We start from the raw sequence: 19,940 nt of genomic DNA, 5'->3' as shown, positions 1-19,940 counted from the left end.
TTTCAAAATTCACTCAGGATTTCTGTAATCTTCAGGCCTGTAGTTCTGGTACACGGATTGTACCAATTTGTTTCTAAGTGTTTTATTGCATATCTTTCTCATCTGCTGTCTAAAAATCAAAGGAACAGTTTGTTCCATTCAATTTGCCTGATAGGGGAGCCTCCAAAGATACAAAGTTGCCTTTCGGCATCATTATATTAAAAAAAAAATAAAGGAAACTGTCTTTTTATTCCCCCTCCTAACCCCACTTTGACTATATTGCAGAGTCATAAAAGGATTTACATTGAGAGTTGAAATTGTCTCCTTGAAATTGATTTTATCCAGCTTCTTATGTACAAATAGGAGAGGAGAACAGAACTGAACTTTCAATTTTGAACTTAACTCTTCTAAAGTCATAAAACTGCTTTTCCATTTGACTCTTCAAGTGGATCTTGCAGTATAATTGGTCAGAGGCAGACGTTTGAAAAGGCGCAACCAAAAATGAAAACAAGAATAAAATTGCTTATTTAGGAGCTGCCAGTTGTTCATCAGAAACAGACTTTGGGTTAAATACTTCTTTTTCCTAAAAAAGCAAACTGAGTCTATTTCATACAATTAGTTGAAGCCGTTGCTTTTAGAGCTAGTTAAAGCTGATTTACAGATAAATGCTTTAGCCATCTTGATGTGATCTGATGAAAATTTCCATGTGGTTAGAGTTTTTAATTAAATCATTTTATTTAAGATTGTAATAGCCCTTTAAAATTATTTTCCTTGAGACTTGCTTTGTGTTATTTGAAGTTAATAACTCCTCTTGAAGCAAAGCAGAATGCACAATATTTCTTCTGATGATTTCTTTCTGCAGTTGAGAACAAAGCAAACCACATTATTGCTGGAAAGGAAGTGAAGCTAATGCATAATACAAATGGAGATAACAGAAATCGCTTGAAGCCCTGGGATATTCCGAGTATCAACATTAAAGTGGTTGCCTGGGCAATACTACCTTATTGCTTGGGTAATTTTTTTCTCTTAAATTCCAGGGGCAGATCTACCTTAATTGAATCAAGCCTATGAAAGGTTTGATTCTCAGTATTTCAGGAAGTAGAAATGGTCCTATATATGGACTTAGAATAAAGAAGAGAGAAGTAATTTGGCAATTTATTGTCCTACCAGTCACAATGTATATTTGTCCCTGAAAACTTTTTTGTAACTATAGACATTCCTGGACAGTTACTAAGGACAAAATTTCTGTTCTTGTGCAAAGATGAACTCCTATAGTTTAATTTATTAATTATTCTTCACTCAGGTTCCTTACTGTTCTATTGCTCACACTTGTAGAAGAGACAGGGCTTTTTTTGTCATTGTTGTGACAGTGGAATGTGGCTTTTGATTTTATTAAGGCAGATAACAATTTATTCATTAAATTGAGGTAAAATTGGTATATAATGTGAGTTTTAGCTGTAGAACATTATCATCCTGTGTTTATATATACTTCGAAGTGATCCCCACCATTACTTGCCATCCATCACCATAAAGTTCACCCCCACACCCCTATCCCCTGTCCCTGTGCTTCCTGCTGCTGCTAAGTCGCTTCAGTCGTGTCTGACTCTGTGCGACCCCAGAGACGGCAGCCCACCAGGCTCCCCCGTCCCTGGGATTCTCTAGGCAAGAACACTGGAGTGGGCTGCCATTGCCTTCTCCCACTGTGTGCCCTACCCTTCTGCTTTTGTATCTGTGATTTTTGTTGTTTTATATTGTTAATTCATTTGTTTTGCTTTTTAGATTTTATATGAGTGAAATCATAGTGTTTATCTTTTTCTACCTTATTTCACTTAGGATAATACCCTCAAAGTCCATCCCATTTTGTTGCACATGGCAAGATTTTCTTCTTTTTTATGGCTATGTTGTATTCCATCAGCTTCCCAGGTGGTGATAGTGGTACAGAACCTGTCTGGAAATTGAGGAGATGCAAGAGATGCAGGTTGGATCTTTGGATTGGGAAGATCCCTCTGGTGTAGGAAATGGCAGCCTGCTCCAATATTCTTGCCTGGGAAATCCCATGGATAGAGGTGCCTGGTGGGCTACAGTCTATGGGACCACAAAAAGTTAGACACAACTGAGCAGCTTAGCACACAGTCTTCCACTGTGTATCTGCTACATCTTCTTATCCATTTATCTATCAATGAATACTTGGCTTGTTTCCATACTTTGGCTGTTGTAGATAACACTGCAGTGGACATAGCGGTACATGCTGCTGCTGCTGCTGCTGCTGCTAAGTCGCTTCAGTCGTGTCCGACTCTGTACGACCCCAGAGATGGCAGCCAACCAGGCCCCCCGTCCCTGGGATTCTCCAGGCAAGAACACTGGAGTGGGTTGCCATTTCCTTCTCCAGTGCATGAAAGTGAAAAGTGAAAGTGAAGTCGGTCAGTCGTGTCCGACTTTTAGTGACCCCATGGACTGCAGCCTACCAGGCTCCTCCATCCATGGGATTTTCCAGGCAAGAGTACTAGAGTGGGGTGCCATTGCCTTCTACGATAGCGGTACATATATCCTTTCAAATTAGTGTTTTCTTCTTTGGGTAAATACCCGGAAGTAGAAGAACTGGATCATATGGTAGTTCTATTTTTAATTTTTAGAGCAATCTCTGTACTAGTTTCTATAGTGGCTGCAGTTTACAATTCCACACACAAGATTTAAGAGTTCCCTTTTCTCTACATCCTTGCTACCACTTGTAATTTGCTGTCTTTTTGACAACAGCCATCCTGACAGGTGTGGGATGATACGTCACTGTTGCTTTGATTTGCATTTCCCTGCCAGTTAGTGATGTTGAATATCTTTCCACCTTTTATCTGCCTCTTGACTACCTGTATGTCTTCTTTGGAAAAAAGTCTATTTGGCCTCTGCCTGTTTTTTACATTGGGTTCTTTTGTTGTTGTTGAGTTACATGAGTTCTTTATTTCTGATATTTATTGAATAAATCATTCACAAATATCTCCTCTCATTCAGCTGGTTGCCTCTTTGTTTCATTGATGCGTCCCTCACTGTGCATAAGCTGTTTAATTTGATGTAGTCCCATCTGTTTATTTTTGCTTTTGTTTCTCTTGACTTTGGAGTCATATCCCATCCCTTAAGAAAATAAAAATCTGTAAGACCAATGTGAAGGAGATTACCACCTCTGTTCGCTTGTAGGAATTGTATGGTTTCAGGTCTAACGTCTGCAATCCAATGTGAGTTAATTGTTGTGTATGGTGTAATATGGTGGCCTGTTTTAATTCTTTTGCATATGGTTGTCCAGTTTTCCCAGCACCATTTTTTTTTGAAGAGACTGTTCTTTCCCCATTGTGTACTCTTGGCTCTTTTGTTGTGAGTTAATTGTCCATATCCCTGTGGGTTTTTCCTGGGCTCTCTAGGGTTCCATTGATCTGTGTGTCTGCCTTTATGCCAATATAGAGGGTTTTTTTTTTTTTTTAAGAGAATCATTTGGGGAGGCAGAGAGAAGCCAGTTGGGCTTAAAGCCATACGCTTGTCCATGTTTAAATGATGATAAAACTGCTTAAAAAAAAATTCACCCACCTTCAATATCCATAGTAGGCAGTGTATACCTCCATAAGCATTATATAGGCAGGTAATTTTTTTCTTATAAGATACTGAGAATATAGTTATGCACTATTTAGCTCTAAAACAAAATATAGTGATAATAAGTATTCTGACCTTCTTTCTTTTCCTCCATTGTGTTTGTAAATAGATGTTTCTGATTTGTCTCTAATTAATTATCTTTTGCCAATTGGACATGTAAAAGCAAGTAATTGCTTGATTAAACTAGTGCAAATCCGAATTCAGGTGAAAAGGGGCAAAGGGGAAAATTGTAGAAAGTAATAGTAAAATAAAACTGAAAATAAACCAAGTAGGCTTTTGGTCAGACTCTTGAGAGTCCCTTGGACTGCAAGGAGATCCAACCAGTCCATTCTGAAGGAGATCAGCCCTGGGATTTCTTTGGAAGGACTGATGCTAAAGCTGAAACTCCAGTACTTTGGCTACCTCATGTGAAGAGTTGACTCATTGGAAAAGACTCTGCTGCTGGGAGGGATTGGGGACAGGAGGAGAAGGGGAGACAGAGAATGAGATGGCTGGATGGCATCACTGACTCGATGGACCTGAGTCTGGGTGAACTCCGGGAGTTGGTGATAGACAGAGAGGCCTGGTGTGCTGCAATTCATGGGGTCACAAAGAGTCGGACACAACTGAGCAACTGAACTGATCTGATCTGATCTGATGTGAATATTAGGCTACTATTTGTTTTAAATTTTCCCTCCATGAACAGCCCTTTCCCACCACCGCCCCCACCCTCGACACAGGTGCAAATGTACATTTTATGAATGATTTGTCTTGACTTACCCTGGGGGCCTAGGTGATGAGCCACTGTTTTCTGCTCTTGCCAGTATCCCGGCCAGGGCAGAGTCACCTTTTCAAAGCATACATTGAGGAAAATGTTATACAGTTAGATTATGGTAATGGTTGCACAGCTCTGTAAATATACTAAGGCCTATTATGTATCAAGAAAGCTGTTTTAAAGGAAAACACGTACGAGACATTGATTGCTCACTTGGAGTCCTTCATTGCTTTCCCAGACTGACCTAGAGCTCATGCTGCAGGGTCTTACACGTGTTCCTCCTCCTCCTCTCCACACCGGCTCACGGAGCTTCAGCCAGGCTGGCCTCCTTACGCCACTGTCTTTCCTGCCTCAGTATTCTCATCCATGCCTGCCCCCCCGCCCCCCCATCTTGACCTCTGTCCTCCCATATGGTACATCAGTGCCTTCAACTAAAGTGATATCTCCTTTATTGACTGATCTTTTTACTTTCCTTCCTTACTAGTATTTTTCCCTATTGTGTCATGCTTGTTTCACTTACTTTTTGTATTTGTTTTACCATGTACACAAATGATAATTTATGCATGGATTGATTGAACCTGCTAGTGGAAAGAAAGCTTAAAGATGGTGGGGGTAATGTTCAGTTCAGTTCAATCGCTCAGTCGTGTCCGACTCTCCGACCCCATGGACTGCAGCACGCCAGGCTTCCCTATATGGTGTGTGTCGTTGAGTTCCTTGGTGTTGTCGTATTCTGCCTTGGAAAGACCAGGGATACCTGCCTTACCATGTTTGCTAGAAATCTTCCTTTTGGCAAGAAAGGGTTAGGAACTACTGAGACAGGGTGGAGGTCGAGTGGGTATTTTGTTGCCTAGCAGTGCAGAGAACTCTTGAGACATAGACAGCTGGAGGCCACGGGGTGGCTGGCCAGCCTGGATTTATATAGTGCCTGTTACGTGGCCCCAGAGGCACCGGCTTCTGGGTTCACTAGCTAGGCAGGTCTGACCACACTGTGACTGGCTGGTGTCTAGGGGAAAGCTGTGTGGTGTCTGGAATGCCCTCTGTATGTGACCCCGGAGCCCAGGGACTGAAGTGCCTTCAGTGTGTTTTCTCCCATCTACTGTGGTCAGGAATTATCTTGGTGGGTATTTTTGTCACTGTGGAGCTTACTCTCTCCAAATTCTGGAAATGTGCATTATGGCACATTTTGCCAGGCTTGATAAGATGCACCATAGTTTTACAGTGGGCACCCAACAATACTTAAGTCAAGTTTTTTTCTTTGCTGGTTTCTTTTTGTTCTATGAAGAATGCCCATCTCACTGAATATTTTTCATTCAATATTTCATAGGGACTATATGTATATATATGCCTCAGCTATATAAAAGGCCCAAGTTCTAAAGTTTATTCTTTGTTTCTACGGGATAAAAAGTTGTCAGGCAGTCCCAGCTATAAATTTGAAACAAAAGAAAATATGAATGAAGGAAATTTATTAATTAGAGTCTCAGTTTGTTTCCCTAACTGAAATTTAACTTTGTATTTCTTTCTGCTTTAATGTAAGAGACTTTCTTTTTACAGATAAATTACCAATGTTTGTATAATTGTAATTGGATATTTTCCACATCGTGTTAGGAAAATCACTCTACTTTTTTCTGGTTGAACTATCAGAACATGATTTTATCTCAGACAATTGGCAATAGTGGTGGGAGTAGTGGCTTTGACAAATCCTTTCTTTTGAAACTGTTAGGGTTTTAGTTTTCAGAGGCCCATGGAGAAACTTTATAACTTGTGATGCTTATTTAGTTTTGAGCAGGTGGAGTAACTATTAATTCACAGATGTTGTTATGAATCCTAAAACTCAGTTTTGTGAAGAATTGCTGTAGCATAGGGTCAGTTATGCAGGCTTGAGAGGAATATCTGGTTCAAGGCTATCTGTTCATAACAAAAGTTACATGCCTTTTTTGAATAATTGTACCTAAGCCACAGGATTATTGGAAGAAGTATGGGAGTCACTATGTTGATGGTACTTTTAATAGTGCCTTTTTCATGGACAAAGACTGAGTTAGTAACTAACTTATTACTGAGTTAGGCCATGGGTGGAAAACCCAGATGCCTATAGAAACTAGATAAGAAATATACATCATCAGTGGGACTGGATGGGGTCATGATTCTTCTCTGAAGACCTACTCACTGCTTATATAGCGTATTTTTTTCTGTTTGAGAACAAAGTTCAGATTTCTCATTAATAAACACAGATATTAGAGTTCTTTCTCAGATTTTCTCATGTTGACAAGTAGTTAAACACAAATACATGTATACACATACAGTGGGTGAAACAAAACATCTGAGTCCATGGCTACATTTACCACAGTGGCCACCAGTTGAGATGGCTAAGCTGAATCTGCCAGTTCTGTTGATCACTAAGGATTCAAAGAGGTGGCACAGTTGTAAAATGAGAAGTACCGATTTCTGGCAGTTGACATTATTGCAATATTATCTATGTATGATCTTCCCAGGAATCTTGTGGAATCTAGAGACTTGATTCTTTGAGAACCAAGCAGTAGTAAAATGGGTTGGTTATTTCTGTATGATGTTTGAAGTCAGGAGGCCAGTTCTTTTTTAGGAGGGTGCCTCTGAGCAAGAGTGAACCGAGATGTTTTTCAGATTTTCATCACACGTGTAATGAGCCCCCATTTAAATCAGTTATTTAAGTGTACCTTTTCTCGGATCTACTGTGAAGTGTGTTTTTTTATTTCTGAAATTTTTATAACTGTGACATAATTGAGAGCAGATGAATCACTCTAGTTTTTGGGCTTTCTTTTAGCTTTGTCAGATTTAAAAAGAAAAAAAATTCTTCCTTTTTTTAATCAGTGTTATTTTAACGTAAAATATGGAGGAGAAGGTCATTATTTTGCCTCTACCTGTCTGAAGGCATTTTTTACAAACCTGTAAATATGTTTTCTATTTCCCGGACCTAAGATACTATATTGCTGTGTGATTTCTTCTTTCTTTGAACTGCCTTTGAGTTTTAGTAGTCTGTTTTACTTAAAAAATTCATGGCTGTTTATTAGGTATCTTTATCACTTTAGATGATGAAAAATACTTTTTTTTGTTGTAGTTGGGACAGTAGGTACATTTGAATGTGATAAAATAGATAATCTACTGTAATAGAATCTATTGTATTTGAGGTTAGCTCAGTATCACAAACAACTGGAGGGAACATTTGTAATGCAATAGTTACAAAGGAATGCACTTTTTGATTCTACTTTTTGGGAAGCTCAATAAGTACTTTTCCTGCAATTAATTGAAATACAGGCACAAAAGGAGATGAGAGCCTGATGGAATATTTAATTACTTTAACTATAATTTGATACTTTTGCCCATTGTAGTCACGAAAAAGATAAAGGTTTATTCATTTTAGACTATTGTCTGGGACTTAATGTTCTTAAATGCACTCTAAAATTTAGAGAAAATTATATTTGATAGAGATTTCATCATCCTTGAGGGATCTTTAATTTGTTTGTTGTATGAGCAGTTATAATAGATATAAACAGGCTGCTTAACTGCTTGTCTGCCATTCTGGAAATAGACATTCTGCATTTGAAAATGTGAGTGCTTATTTTATATTGTAGTGGGCTTCTTTTTGGCAGTAACTCTGGAAGAGAACTAGGACTCTTAATATGAGAGCCATCTATCCATCGTCCTAAGTAATTCTCATCCTGGCCCTGGGGAACCAGAATGTCTTTGACGTTTTCATTTTTGGATGGAAGCTGACCAATTCTCCCAGGCTTGTAAGTCCCTTTGGCATCACCTAGAACTGGACATATAGTTAAGTGGAAATACCCTCAAGTGTCACTACACATTTTGTTTTGTATACAAGATATGTTACTGTTGTAGATGGAGTTCGGGGCTGTTCTCTTCATAAACAGACTCTGGTTTCACCTTTACATAACTTCCGTCACACCCCCATTCCCCTGTATGATGACGTTGCTGTGCTAAAGTGGACATTGTTATTTATTTTGGTAAGATGAAACAGTAATGTGGAGGAACAGTGTGGTCGTTTTGAAAGACTTGGTGGCCACTGTTTTCCTTTCTTTGTAGGCACCTCTGACTTTCTTTCATTTTCACATATATAAATGCACGTGTAAATGGAATCCTTTTGTCAAAAACAGACATTAGTTGTACTCTGTAATTTCTGTGTACACATTTGTAATTTTGAAAGAGAACATCATTTATCAATCCGTAACTATTTATTTTTATGTAGCTTCAGTGATCTTTCTCTCACAGGGAAACCAATGGAAAGACTATGTCAGGAATGTTATTTAATGTGGTGTTAAATGAGCCGGTCTCTTTGTGTGAGAAATATTCAGCCAGAAAGTTAACATGGCTTGAAACTTTTTGTCCCCTCTCAAGTCAACATTTCTGTAAAACACTGAGAGTAAAGGATGACACCAAATCCTTCTGAAGATATTGTTAAGGCAGATGGGATACACAGCTGCCTTTATATTCCCAGAATAAAAACATTTATTGTTACAAACTCTGTCTGGTGGCTCTGGGAAATTAAATCATGCACATAGGAAATCATTTTGTTGATATCTTCTGTGGTAGGTAAGCTCTTAGGATATTTTTGTAGAAAAGGATTGGGCCCTTGGGTCTGGAAACATTTTTATCTTTTTTGCTTTAGGCTGGAAATGAGGTAGGCTCCGTAGAAGTTGTGAGAGGTGATAGAGTTTATGAAGACTCCCTGATGAAAAGACCTGTCACTCAGTCAGCTTTCTGCATAACAACCAACTTAAAGATTCCCCCTACTGAGGGAGACCTGGGAATCATTGGCTAGTTAACGCTATTGGTTTTGAAATCTCTACTTTTATCCTGTCAGCACTGAGAGACACATTCTCCTGGATGATGGGAGTAGCTGGATTTTCCTTTTGTAAAATCGTATTGTCATATTATTATTATACTATCCAGACTCTTGAAAGCTCTCCGAGTTTAATACTCCTCATGTCCAGGTTTGTTGTGTGTGTGTGTGTGTGTGTGTTGGTTCGAGTGTCATCAGACACAACCGCTTTGAAGAGGAGTGCGTAACAGTATATAGTGTTGGGCATTCTTTCTTTCTTCTCCACCTGTTATATCACTGTGAACCCTATTGCTTGAAGTATTATAAACCACTGCAAGCTCTCCTGAGCTTCTTGCCCTCATATGACTTCACCTCCATAAACCATAGTGGGCTTGGTGCTGCAGAACTCGGAAGAATATGGAATATATGTTTGCATAATACCAACTCCTCCCTCTTGATAGTCACCTGATAACTATAGGCAGATTTACACTTCCTGTCTGTTCTGAGAAGTGAAACTGGATATTTTCATAAGCATGCACCATTTTTAATTGTGTAATTAAGTTGCTGACATAAGCAAGTAAGCAATTTCACATTAAGGTAAGGATCCGTAAAGGCATGCATTTACATAATTTAATTTTCTGCACAGAAGATATTGAAAATCAATAGCATGATTCATAACCTCACCATATCACTGCCATGCTGCCGTTGGTTGGCTGTTGGAGTTCAGAAGAGTGCAGAGAGTATTAAAATTGATTGAATTTGGTATGCTGAGTCTGTGTCTTTACTTGGGAACCACAGATTGTTTCTTTTTGTAAATCTTTGCTCCTTGCCAATGAGATGTTAGGTTGCTTAATATACTCTGTATACAGTTTTTGATTGCTGTTCAAATAATTTTTAAAAGTTGCTTTTAGGGAGCGCTTTGTCATATGATCAAAATACATTTGAAGAAGGGACTTGAAATTGTGTTTTCAATTATGCGGTACAAGTAATACATGATTATGTTCTCATGAGGGGGAAAAATCACACACTACTGACATAGATGGAATAAAATGAAAAACTAAATATAGTTACCTTTAATGAATAGTTGATGTGTTAAGAGAAATCTGGTGCTGGGGTGGTAAAGATCTTTGCCACCTGGTTCATTTCTGAGATGCTTCCTAAAAATTGCCTGTTAGATCCTCCAGCTAGTTCCTTCTAGCTTCATGTTTTAGATGTTTGCTCTTTCTGATAGGTGAGCAGTGATTAAAAAGCGAGACAGTAGGGAAGAAGACAGTGTTTTTGCTTATGGCTCATGAAAGCATACGTACACACACACACACACACACACACACACACACACACTCTAGACGCTAACATAGGCACCATCGGTTTTTCTGGTGTTTGTGTATTCATTCAATCACTCAGTCACTCATTACTGAGCGCATCCCATATATCAAGCTCTGTCGTGTGAGGTAGGTTTAGAGCTCCTTGTCTCAGGGACCTTGGCGCTCTTCATAGGTTATACAGCATGTCCTTGCAAAGCAGGTCTTCCTGCCCATTCTCACCTTGCTGGGTTCAATCTGTGTCATTCCTGAGTCCTTTGGGGTATGTGATGACCAAGTTAACCCACCTTCCGTGGGATGGCCCTGCCCTCTGTCACTTCTAGTCTGTTGGTCTTTATACAGCAAAGCCACGCCCCTTCCTTTTGGCCCAAGTGAAACCCCCTTTAGACAGGCAGTCCCCCTGCCCAGAGCAGAGGCCTTGCACTCCCTTGTGATGTGTTTGGATGGCTGGGAAAATCCCTGCACTTCGGGGTATGGGTTCTGTTACTTCCCACAGTCAGGGGAGCATCTTCTGATGCGTACCTCCCTGTGTCTTGAGTTGGACATGTCTTTGTAGATGTGCTTTATCACTGATAGTTTAGTGGGCTTGGAGAGCTGCCGGATGTGAGACCCTAAAACCTGTGGCTTGTATGCAGTCAGTTAAAGAGTGTCGGGATTACCGTCTCCTTCTAAGTACTTGGCTGAAGTACTTACCTGATGAAACTTTGGACTCTGTAGCGCCACACTGCAAGCAGGATGGGTAATGTAACTGCTGCTGGGCTTTGTTCTCCTTTGCTGCTCCCTAATATTCTCAAAGGTTCTGAGAAATATCGGGGCTTCCCAGGTGGCACTGGTGGTAAAGAACCTGCCTGCCAGTGCAGGAAATACAGGAGATATGGGTTGATCCCTGAATCAGGAAGATCCCCTGGAGGAGGAAATGGCAACCTACTCCAGTATTCTTAGGTTTCCCTAATATCTCAGTTGCTAAATAATCCACCTGCAATGCAGGAGACCCCGGTTCGATTCCTGGGTCATGAAGATCCACTGGAGAAGGGAAAGGCTACCCACTCTGGTATTCTTGGGCTTCTCTTGTGGCTCGGCTGGTAAAGAATGTGCCTGCAATGTGTGAGACCTGGGTTCAATCCCTGGGTTGGGAAGACCCCCTGGAGAAGGGAAAGGCTACCCACTCCAGTATTCTGGCCTGGAGAATTCCATGGACTGTACAGTCCATGGGGTCACAAAGAGTCAGACACGACTGAGCAACTTCTACTTTTCACTTTCCAGTGTTCTTGCCTGGAGAATCCTATCATGGACAGAGGAGCGTGGTGGGCTACAGTCCATAGGATCACATAGAGTCAGACATAACTGAATCGACTTAGCATGCACACATGCTTCATGTATGACTGACTGAGAAATAAAAGACTTTCTAGCAAAGAAAAAAACCTGGGGATACTAGGTATGGAGACTATGATTCTAGTGGGTCTGGTATAAAGTGTATAAATTAATATCCTTGAGGATACCTCATTTATACCTCATTCCTTCTTTACTTTTATACCTGGTTCATTTGTTGGTGAGCAGAATCTGGCTGGATCTCTGGTTCGGTTCATATTTGTCTTAAGTGCTCAGGTTGACACCACACTGGTGTGATTCTTGCAGTAGGCTATTCATTTATTTGGCCAGGTCTTTACTAAAATTAAGACAGGCTTATTTAACCTGGCAAGTTACAGGCTGTGAGTGTGAGTGGACAGTGTCACAATGAACAGGGCCTAAGGTCCAGCTCTGCAGGGAGGTTTGTGGTTCTTATCGCTGGTTGAAAAATAGAATAGCCTGGAAAACTTTTAGCAACAACAACAAAAAATACTGCTATTTTGATTCCACACCTTAGACTAAAGATGAATCTCTGGAGGCAGGGTCCAACGCATAGGGTCTTTATTTTTTGTTCTGTTTTTAAAGCAGCTTGGGTTGAGAGAACTCTAGTCCAACAATAGCATTTTCTGCATGGAAAAATTGATTATTGGGTGTTGTATCCTCTTTGAAGGTCACCAAGGTCACGTTAGTGACATTGGGGGAAAAGTAAGCATTGGTGAGTAATTGGTCATGTAACTATAAGCCTTCCAGGGGTTGATTTCAAATTGGCTTTGTCCTGATCTTCAATTTTTTCAACCGAATTGATCCATAGATTTTGTATTTTCTGGCTTGGTTCCATTTTGAGCACCTTTGCTGATCCTGTGCTCGAACCTCAACCACCCCCATGAGGCTTCAACTTTTGTCATAATACCTTCAGCAAGAGAGAGAAGACTCTCTCGGACTGGCTGGTGTCCCCATTCCCAAACATATATATCACTAAGCTAAACCTACCAACCTCACAGGATTGGTATAAAGGATGACACCAGGTACTATGAGGAAAGCACCTTTTTCAGCTCTGGGCATGTGGTGCTTTTTAAATACCTGATAACATAGTGGAAATTTGTTGCAGTGTCTCTGTTTTGGTAATCTTCATACCCTACTCCACCGGCTAGGTCACAAGTCATGGATGAGACAGCCAGTCCTGTTGCCCTGGCAGCTCCAAGGGTGGGCTTTGTTTCATTTACTCTACTGAATCACTGCCAACCATGCCCCTGGCCCCAGTGGTATGTATGGGAATGGGGGCACGGGTTTTACTCATTGTCCTCGTACAAAGAGGAAGGATCATTTGGGAGTAATTATTTAGAGGGAATTAACTCTAAGAAGTGTAGTAAACAGATACATAAAATGTCTCCTATATGCACAGAAATAAGCCGAACAATTTAGGAAACTTTTTAATGGGTATTTGGCTATGTGGGTGAACCTCAGTTTCCCTATCTGTAAAACAGAGCTAAAAATACCAACCTCATAGGGTCATTATGAAGATAACACAAGTTACTATGAACAGACCATGAAGTCAACCAAGTAGTTTGCTTTAGTGGAGGAAAAAAATAGATGAAGAAATGGGAAATTTTGTTTTTTATCCCTGGAAACTTAGAATGATCAACTTCCTGAGATTCTGAATGGCTTACCTGCAAGAGTACAGGATGGATTGGATCATATATACCTAAACCGCCATCATTCTTATAAAATGGTTAGTAACTTAGGTTTTGACTCTGTCATTCAGGACCAAACAGCGGGCATACATGACGCCTGGTTTACTTTGCTGATGTGTGTCTGGATTTTATAAGATTCTCATTTCCCTCCAAAGGGCTTGTATTTGTGGAGTAGCTCTTGTTCAAGCTTTGTTTCTTTTAAAGCCAGTCTTGGCAACTGACATGCAAGTATAAAGTGTAATACTTACATATTTCCTGATTTTCCTTCATGACCATTACATTGTGAACAAAATTAATGCCATCATGGTGAGATGATTCCTATTATCACTACTCTGGCTAATTTGTAATAGAGACTGTATTGTGCTTTCTTGGTGCCTTCAGAGTCTTAAACTGAATATATAGCTCCTCTAACCATTTTCCTTGCCTTTCAGAGGCACACTTGATTTTGTTTGGGTGCATTTAAATATTAACACAGACAGCTGGGATGTATTGTTTGAAGTGTAGCTCCAATTCATTTTGGATTCTGGGCACCTGTGATACTTGTCTTCTGACACATCAGGGCAGTCAGGTGTGGGCTCACCACAGAAGAAATTTGCATCCATGAAGTGGCTGGGAGGGGAGGGCTTTGAACACTATAGCAGGCAGATGGAAGCTCTTGATAATGGGGTAGAAAACTGGATTCATTTTGAGTTTTCAAAGAAATGCATCATTAAACAGTGCTTCTTTTCTGAGCATTGCTGGCCTTGGAGGGTTTCAGGTTTCATATCTTCAGATATAATAGGTGACTCTGGGATACAGAGTTTGTGAAGGACTGGTTCTTAATCATGGGGTGGCTCCCAGGCCTGAGACTGTGCTGTGTTTGGATGGTAGAGGCCGGAGCTCTGTGCCATGCATGCTTATGTTGGATTCCTTGATCTGCTGCATACTCAGTGTCCCTGAGCGTTCATTCCTCCATCTGTAAAAGAGATGGAATGACTCCTTGCTCAGTGAATATTAAATAAGGCTGGACGCACTTTGCACCTAGGGTATAGGCTTATACACACAGTTGGAACCAAAGCTGCGAGTTCCAGGTCTGCTAGTTGTTAAAGTTACTCAACTACTCTAAGCTGTCGTTTGCTTATCAATAGAATGGGCCTGTTACTGAAACAGTGCATCTGTTGCCTGGTGGTGTGTTGCAAATTATACAAGATAATGCATGTAAAGGGTTTAGTGCACCTCGGGTTCATGGTACGGAGAAAAGATTCACTGTAGTTTGGTCAGACGGTAAAGAATCTGCCTGCCAGCGCAGGAGAGCAGGATTCGAACCCTGGGTCAAGAAGATCTTGGAGAAGGGAATGGCAACCTGCTCCAGTATTCTTACCTGGAAATGCCCCTGAACAGAGGAGCCTGGCAGGCTACAATCTATGGGGTCGCGAAGAGTTGGACATGCCTGAGCGACCTAACACATACACAAGCTATTGTTAGTATTAATGATAATCCTTGTAATCTCCTGAGGTTCTCCTGTAGTTGTTGTTCTATAAAGTCAGGAAGTTCTATTCAGCTACCCCAAGGTCTGTGCTTCTAGGCAGTCACAGGGCTGTGTGCATTTGACACCGCTCCTGGGTGCAGCAGGGGGACGGTTTTGACTCACTGCACCTCTCCTGTCTTGCAGCGTTGACGGAGGGCTACGTGGGGACCCTGCACGAGAACAGACAGGGCAGCTCGGTGCAGGCGCAGATCCGCAGGCGCAAGGCTTCGGGCGACCCATACTGGGCCTACTCGGGTAAGTTGACTTGTTCCCATCGCGATCATACGGGCCAGTTCACGTCCCATTACACTTACTCAAAGGCACACTTTTAATCGGTTTCACGCCTGATTTCTGTTTGTTCAAACCTTTTGTAGTTCCCTGAAAGTTGAAATATTCAAGCCTGTTTTTCCTCAAGGTGATAAGTACCTTAATTTATCTCTCCCACCTGTTTCCTCAACCTGCCTTTTCCCCTCAATTTGCATTTATTTCTGAACTTTACTTGTTAATGAGTTATTGTACCAAACTTGTAATTTTCCGAAAGACGTGGCCTTTTCTTGTCTCTTCCCAGAGGCTGTGATTTCAGAGAGCAGAAAATATAAGCTTTGTCTCAAGCTGCTAAATATCTGCTAAATATTGCAAAGCATCACGTATCAAAATGACCTATTATGCTTTAATCTAAGAAACGCAACTTTATTTTCTAATCAGATCTTGCTAGTTTTATATATTTCAGCCCACTGCAATATTGCTGTAGCTCTTTTCAATTTTTATTTTCACTTTTCGCCTTGGAGTCAGTGAAGAGAGAGTATACATTATTACAACTCTGAGTACTACTTTGGAAATAATTTTCTTACATTTTAAGGGGCAAAAAAAAAAAAATCTACAAGAATATACAGGCCTTTCTGGTTTATGCGTCTAACAACTATCAAAAAAAAGACAGGTGATCTAAATCTCTCTAAAAGAGATTTTGATGCTCAAAAATATATGGGAAATGTATTTTTAGCTAATTAAGGAGGAATTTTTGAGCAAGATAGACCACTTTGGAAATCACTATAGCACTGAATAATTCAAATTTTTTTATGAAAGTGCTTGGAGGCACAGAGTATTAGTCTCAATAATAAATGTATGCATTTTCTATGTTGTGGCTCATAGAACTGAAAGGTATTATTGTCATGATTATACCCTGGTCTTAAACCCTGAATTTCCACCTGCAAATCCTGTTAAGTATATGTCAGTATAAAATTTATAGGCCTGATCTTTAATTACACCTTATCTATTGGCTTTTTGCATCCTTTTGTCTATTGATAAATCTCCTGCCCCTCTAGGGAGAATAGACTATCTATTTTGTTTTGCAAGAACAGATAGTGATTCTGAAGTCTTCCATCACACCCCATTCCTTGAGATTAGAATTATCTAATTAGAAATTTTTTTGTCACCATTTCTGATAAATGAAGGAAATTGGGAGATGAAGGCTGAAATTATATATGTATATCGGTTCCTACCAAGAAACCCAAAGAAAATTTATCATTTTGTTTTCTGTGGCTCTGATAGAAGTTAAGAGGAGGCATAAAGTGGCCTGCTGTTTACATTTCATCAATTTTGAAAATAATGCTGTTGGGAAATTGGAAATTATATGACATCAGCATGTACGGTTGCAGATGGCAGTGACTTTTCCCATTATTTAGTTAAGAGTGGGCATAATTAGTAGTGTGGTCTTTGGGGTGGAGCAGTGGTTGATCGTCTTAACTCTGGACTTGACGAGTCTCCATTTTGTATTTCTGGAATGCATTGTGTCTGGATTTGAAAACTGCTTATATCGGTGGACTTCCCTGGTGGCTGAGATGGTAAATTGTCTGTCTACAATGTGAGAGACCTGGGTTTGATCCCTGGGTTGGGAAGATACCCTGGAGAAGGAAATGGCAACCCACTCCAGTACTCTTGACTTGAAAATCCCGTGGACGGAGGAACTCAGTGCAGGCTACTGTCCGTGGGGTCGCAAAGAGTCGGGCATGACTGAGTGACTTCAGTTTCTTTGTATCGGTGGAAAAGCTCATAGGTTATCTTCAGTGGGTTGGCATGCTCTTCATAAAGAATCTGGTAGTCTTGGGCCTTGTAGGGCATGGGGTCTCTGTTGCAGCTCTTCAGCTCTGTTGTTGTAGTGCAGAGGCAGCCATAGGTAGATGGACAAACTAGCTGTGTCCTCACAGAAATGTATTTATGACAATGAAATTTGAATTTATTATAATTTTCATGTGTCAGGAAATCTTATATTTTAGTCTTTTTTCCCCCAACCTTTTAAAAGTAGAGAAACCATTCTTTGCAGGCTGTACTAAAATTGGTGGCTGGTTGGATAGGGTCCACAAGCTGTAGTTTGTCAACCCTTGTTTTAGTTGTACTTTTTTCTGGAGCCAGGATAAGGCAGTTATTTGAAGAATCCCTTAGAAGGGTATAGACTGGCTTAGAAGAACCACTGAAGTAACTTGCTAGGCATAATGGGGAAAACAAAAGTAAAAGGAGAAGAAAAGCATAAGAGAGTCACCAGCTGAGGTGTATAGTCATCTTCTGGAACATTCCATGGTATCAATGGTTATTTTCAATAAAGTGGTGAAATACTGGTTTTCACATCAAGAAGTCTTAGGATGTTCTTTGGCACTTGAACTGCACTTCCCTGTAGAGGGAAATGGTTTTGAATTGAGCAATAGTGAAGTAGTCCACTTCATGAGAGAGGGGTTTAATGGTCCAGGTGTTAACCTCATGACTCTAATTCACAAATTTGTATTAGTTCTTCCTAAGATAAGGCACTGATATACTTTGGGGGTGGGGGTTGGTGTTGTGTGTGATAGAGTGATTTTTCAAGTCATGTGTGTAGACTGTGATTCAATTTAATATCTACCATTAATATCTCTTAATATCTTTATGATGTTGGGAAGGCATTTAACTGCTTGGAGCCTCAGTCTTCCCATCTTTGAAAAAGGAATTATTAATAGAACTTCCCTCATAAAGCTATTAATGGGAATGAAATGAGATGTGTGTGAAAAATTTAACAAATTCTGGGCATAAAGTGCCTAATGTTACTTTTTGCTGTTTTTCACACTATTAGTACTTTTGTTACTGGTGATACTGTTGTTATTGGAATTCTCTTCTGGGTGCTATGATTGTTACTGGGAGATCCCTAGGTAATCCTTGGAGCTCAGCAAGCTAAATTCTATCAGCCATAATTCATAAGAATTGCCCATTTGAGATTTGGGAATGAGGGTTCAGCGAACAAACTATCCTCAAGTTCAGGGCTTGGCAGACTACAAACGTCCACCTGTATTTGTGTGTAAAGTTTTATTGGGACACAACCATATCCATTTTGTTGGCTATTGTTGATGGCTGCTTTCATGTTAAGACTGCAGAGATGAATAGTTACCACACAGAACTTTGACCAAGAAGCCTAGACTATTATCAGTTAGCCCTTTACAGAAAAGGTTTGCCAGCTCCTGATCACATTGGTACAGCCGGGGGTTTTGAGCAGATGTTCAGTTCAGTTCAGTTCAGTTGCTCAGTCGTGTCCAACTCTTTGCGACCCCATGAATCGCAGCACGCCAGGCCTCCTTGTCCATCACCAACTCCCAGAGTTTACTCAAACTCATGTCCATCGAGTCGGTGATGCCATCCAGCCATCTCATCCTCTGTCGTCCCCTTTCCCTCCTGCCCCCATGAGCAGATGTTAGTCTGACTCAGAAACAAAACTGTGCGGAGATTTGGAACATGTCTCTCTTTTTCTTCTGGCCTTGCATTTCCCTTGAGCTGAAATGTCCCCAGCAAATGTTCTAGTTAGCATTCACAGTGATTCCTGTGTTCCTGCTTTTGAAAAATTCTGGGAAGAATACAGATGAGGAAGTGATATGTTTTAGGAGGTGGAACAGGGAGAGGAATCGGTGTTGGTGGTCCTGGGGCCCCTGGGTTCTGGTGTCCTTCATCGTTAGGTTGCCTTTGGGTACAGGGTGGGGTTTGGTGAATGATGCTGATCTGATTATTCTGGTAGCAGCCCACCGGTCACTTGAGGAGAGTTATATAAGTAGTTGAGCTGTGGAGAACTTGTTTTAAGGATATTGTCATGATCATACTTCATTAATAGTGTGACTTACTACGTTAGGACTAGGCAAGTGATTTCAATGTCACTGCATCATCTTGGATAATATTTATATTTGAAAATGATCAACAGCCTTACTTCCTAGGCTTATTGTGTGATGCCACTATGCACACCAGCAGCTTAGGAGGACTGTTTATTGAGGAGCCTGGAGACTGGTGTTTTAGTCCCGTTGTGCCCATCTGAGGATAGACTGTCTCTCTGGTTCTTAGTTATTTCTACTCTAAAAAGGAGTGGTCATAATGTGTGAGTTTAGTGTGAAAACATCATGCATTGGAGAAATGAAACAGAACATAAATGTAAGATTATTATCATTAACTGTTAATAATAATGAAACTTCAAGATTGCTTTATATCTTTGGATATATTTTCCTTATACCAAGAACAGGAAAAAGGGGGGGGGGACACCTTTTGGTGTATTTCATACAGAATTACATTGAGAAAAACAGTAACAATAATTTAGGTGTCTACTGGAAATATTAAAACACCTGCAATGCAGGAGACCTGGGTTCGATCCCTGAGTTGGGAAGATCCCTTGGAGAAGGGAATAGCTACCCACTCCAGTATTCTGGCCTGGAGAAATCCATGTATATGGGATCACAGAGTCCGACACGACTGAGCAACTTTCACTTTTTTTACTTCTCTTCTATTGGTTTTCTTGACTAAAACACAGCTATTTTTTCTGTGTTATTTGAGGTGATGACAGCTCATGAATTTTGGAGTTCGCCCAGAACTTCTGTAAGTATTACACAAAAAGTAACACATG

The 19,940-nt window shown here is 40.4% G+C and overlaps 1 protein-coding gene across 15 annotated transcripts in view; it reads left to right on the top strand.

Moving 5' to 3' along the window:
- PTPRG (protein tyrosine phosphatase receptor type G) overlaps positions 1 to 19,940 on the top strand; it is a 777,241-nt gene that overhangs the window by 188,294 nt on the left and 569,007 nt on the right. For 12 of the 15 annotated variants that reach the window (XM_086367088.1, XM_086367083.1, XM_086367090.1 and 9 more), the window contains one exon: positions 15,188 to 15,298. In XM_086367088.1, coding sequence (XP_086223214.1) covers positions 15,188 to 15,298 — 111 coding nt within the window. Of the gene's footprint in view, positions 1 to 841; positions 992 to 15,187; positions 15,299 to 19,940 lie in introns of all 15 variants that reach the window. The other 3 variants (XM_086367086.1, XM_086367082.1, XM_086367081.1) reach the window with 1 other exon arrangement.

Source organism: Bos grunniens, chromosome 22 (genome assembly GCF_055505025.1).
Source record: "Bos grunniens cultivar Pamir isolate PY7600 chromosome 22, Bosgru_T2T1.0, whole genome shotgun sequence".
Lineage (NCBI taxonomy): Eukaryota > Metazoa > Chordata > Mammalia > Artiodactyla > Bovidae > Bos > Bos grunniens.
Note: the sequence above shows the minus strand (reverse complement) of the source record. Positions and strands in the feature narration are given on the sequence as shown.